This window comes from the organism of the source record quoted next (genome assembly GCF_019968985.1).
Source record: "MAG: Porospora cf. gigantea B chromosome Unknown PgB_NODE_6731_length_1616_cov_126.66, whole genome shotgun sequence".
In the NCBI taxonomy this organism is placed as follows: Eukaryota; Apicomplexa; class Conoidasida; order Eugregarinorida; family Porosporidae; genus Porospora; species Porospora cf. gigantea B.
In genome coordinates, this window is record NW_027179199.1 from 1 (window position 1) to 1,616 (window position 1,616).

The 1,616-nt window shown below is 50.7% G+C and overlaps 1 protein-coding gene across 2 annotated transcripts; it reads right to left on the reverse strand.

Moving 5' to 3' along the window:
* On the reverse strand, positions 1-1,572 carry KVP17_003522 (uncharacterized protein; the record flags this gene model as incomplete). 2 transcript variants are annotated; one of them, XM_068520922.1, is made up of 4 exons in its annotated part: positions 1-500; positions 765-910; positions 937-1,161; positions 1,189-1,572. In XM_068520922.1, coding segments are annotated over 4 exons (1,255 nt in total), but the record flags the coding sequence as incomplete, so codon positions are not given. The 2 variants fall into 2 exon arrangements, with proteins under 2 accessions (XP_068372384.1, XP_068372383.1); XM_068520921.1 differs by lacking the exons at positions 1-500; positions 765-910; positions 937-1,161 and having other exon boundaries at positions 1,177-1,572.
* Positions 1,573-1,616: the final 44 nt, after the last annotated feature.

The window sequence follows — 1,616 nt, forward strand, 5'->3', positions numbered from 1 at the left end:
TCTCGCTGAAGTCGATGAAACCTTGACGGTCGACTCGGACCATGAAGGAAGGCACGTTGACAAGCTGCTGGCCCACACAGAAGTGGCGACCCCGGATCATCGTTCGTGCAGCGTGCATAGACGACACGCGGCTTGACCTGAAGACCTGCGTCTGAAGACGTCGTTCCATCAGCTTCTGAATAGTCAGTCCCAGTACGTAATCGAGTTTATTCTCATCCTCAGCTAGTAGGCCGAATCGAACCATACGACGAAGAAGGGCGCCACCTTCGAAGAGACGCTTGGGGTCGTTCTCAGGGAGCGTCAAAAGGAGACGGGCAGCCTTCCTGATCTTAGCCAAAGTGAAGGCTACACGCCACACCTCACGCTTGTTCTTGAGTCCGTACTCTCCGAGCAGCTTCATCTCAGAGTCCATACGCTCCTTCTCGAAGGCGCGCTTAGGACGTCTGAAAGTCTTGCTACAGTTCCGGTAGTTCTTGCCCATCTTACGACGTAGGTAGGGGCTAAATCAATCTTTTATGAAGACAAAACGGACGCTGACAAAATGCGGCAAGAGATCCACATACATGAAGAGAGTAGAAGAGATCTAAACCATATCAGAGGTCCACCTACGAACCTCACAAACAATATATTTAGAGAGAGCACATTTTTGTATCCACCAGGCCACAGCACCCTTGTTGTGACTTAGGCACAATAGTCGAAGGACATCAGATCCATGTACTCTCGTGCATCATGTGTCTGTGTTTTGGGCCCTTCGCACTACTCACTTGAACTCGTCGAAATCAATTTGTTTGTTGTTGTCTTGGTCAACCTCGGAGCAGATGGCTTCCCAATCGGCATCGGAAACTTGCCCATCCAAAATCTTTCGCAGTTCGTCAAGCTCAATAAATCCACTGCCATCAAGATCAAAAAGCTGTATGTAGCCCAACCGCAGCTCACTTTGAACGCAGACTCAAGTCGACTGCTGGTGAGTAATCTGGAATGATCTACAGCCGCCGCTAGGAATTCCGAGTACTCTACGGTACCTGTGTGGTCGAGGTCCATCCCCCCCATGACCTCGTCCACGAGATTTTGCACTTCTGAAACGTCCTCCTTGTTGGAGAAGGCCTTCAAGGCCTGCTCGAGCTCATAGCGATCCAATCGCCCGTCATGGTTCAAGTCCATCTGTGTTCGCCAACATTACTTTCCCACGGATTGGAAAATATCTTTCAGTTCCTGCACCTCGTCTGTGTCCGTCAGCTTTGAGGCCAGGTACAGCAACGCTGCTTGTCGCAGCTTCACAGCTCCTTGAAACTGCCTCATCTGGTGAATAGCCCGATCGAGACTGCTCTTGGTCTGACTTTCCACGCCTTGGATGTTTTTCTGGAACCAGGCGTGTTTCACTAGAGCGCTGGCTGCCGGTCTTTTCGAGACATCTCGCTCAAGCATCATTTGAACGACCTCCAACGCTTCAGGGCTGACAGCTGACCAGTACTTTGGAGGGTAGTCCAGTACCTTCTTCGTCCTTACGGAGTCGAGGATCTGTACGTTATTTTTGCCGTTGAAGGGCGGCACACCAGCCAAAAGGATGTACATGATCACACCTGTGGACCAGACGTCACATTTTTCGTTGTAGTTCC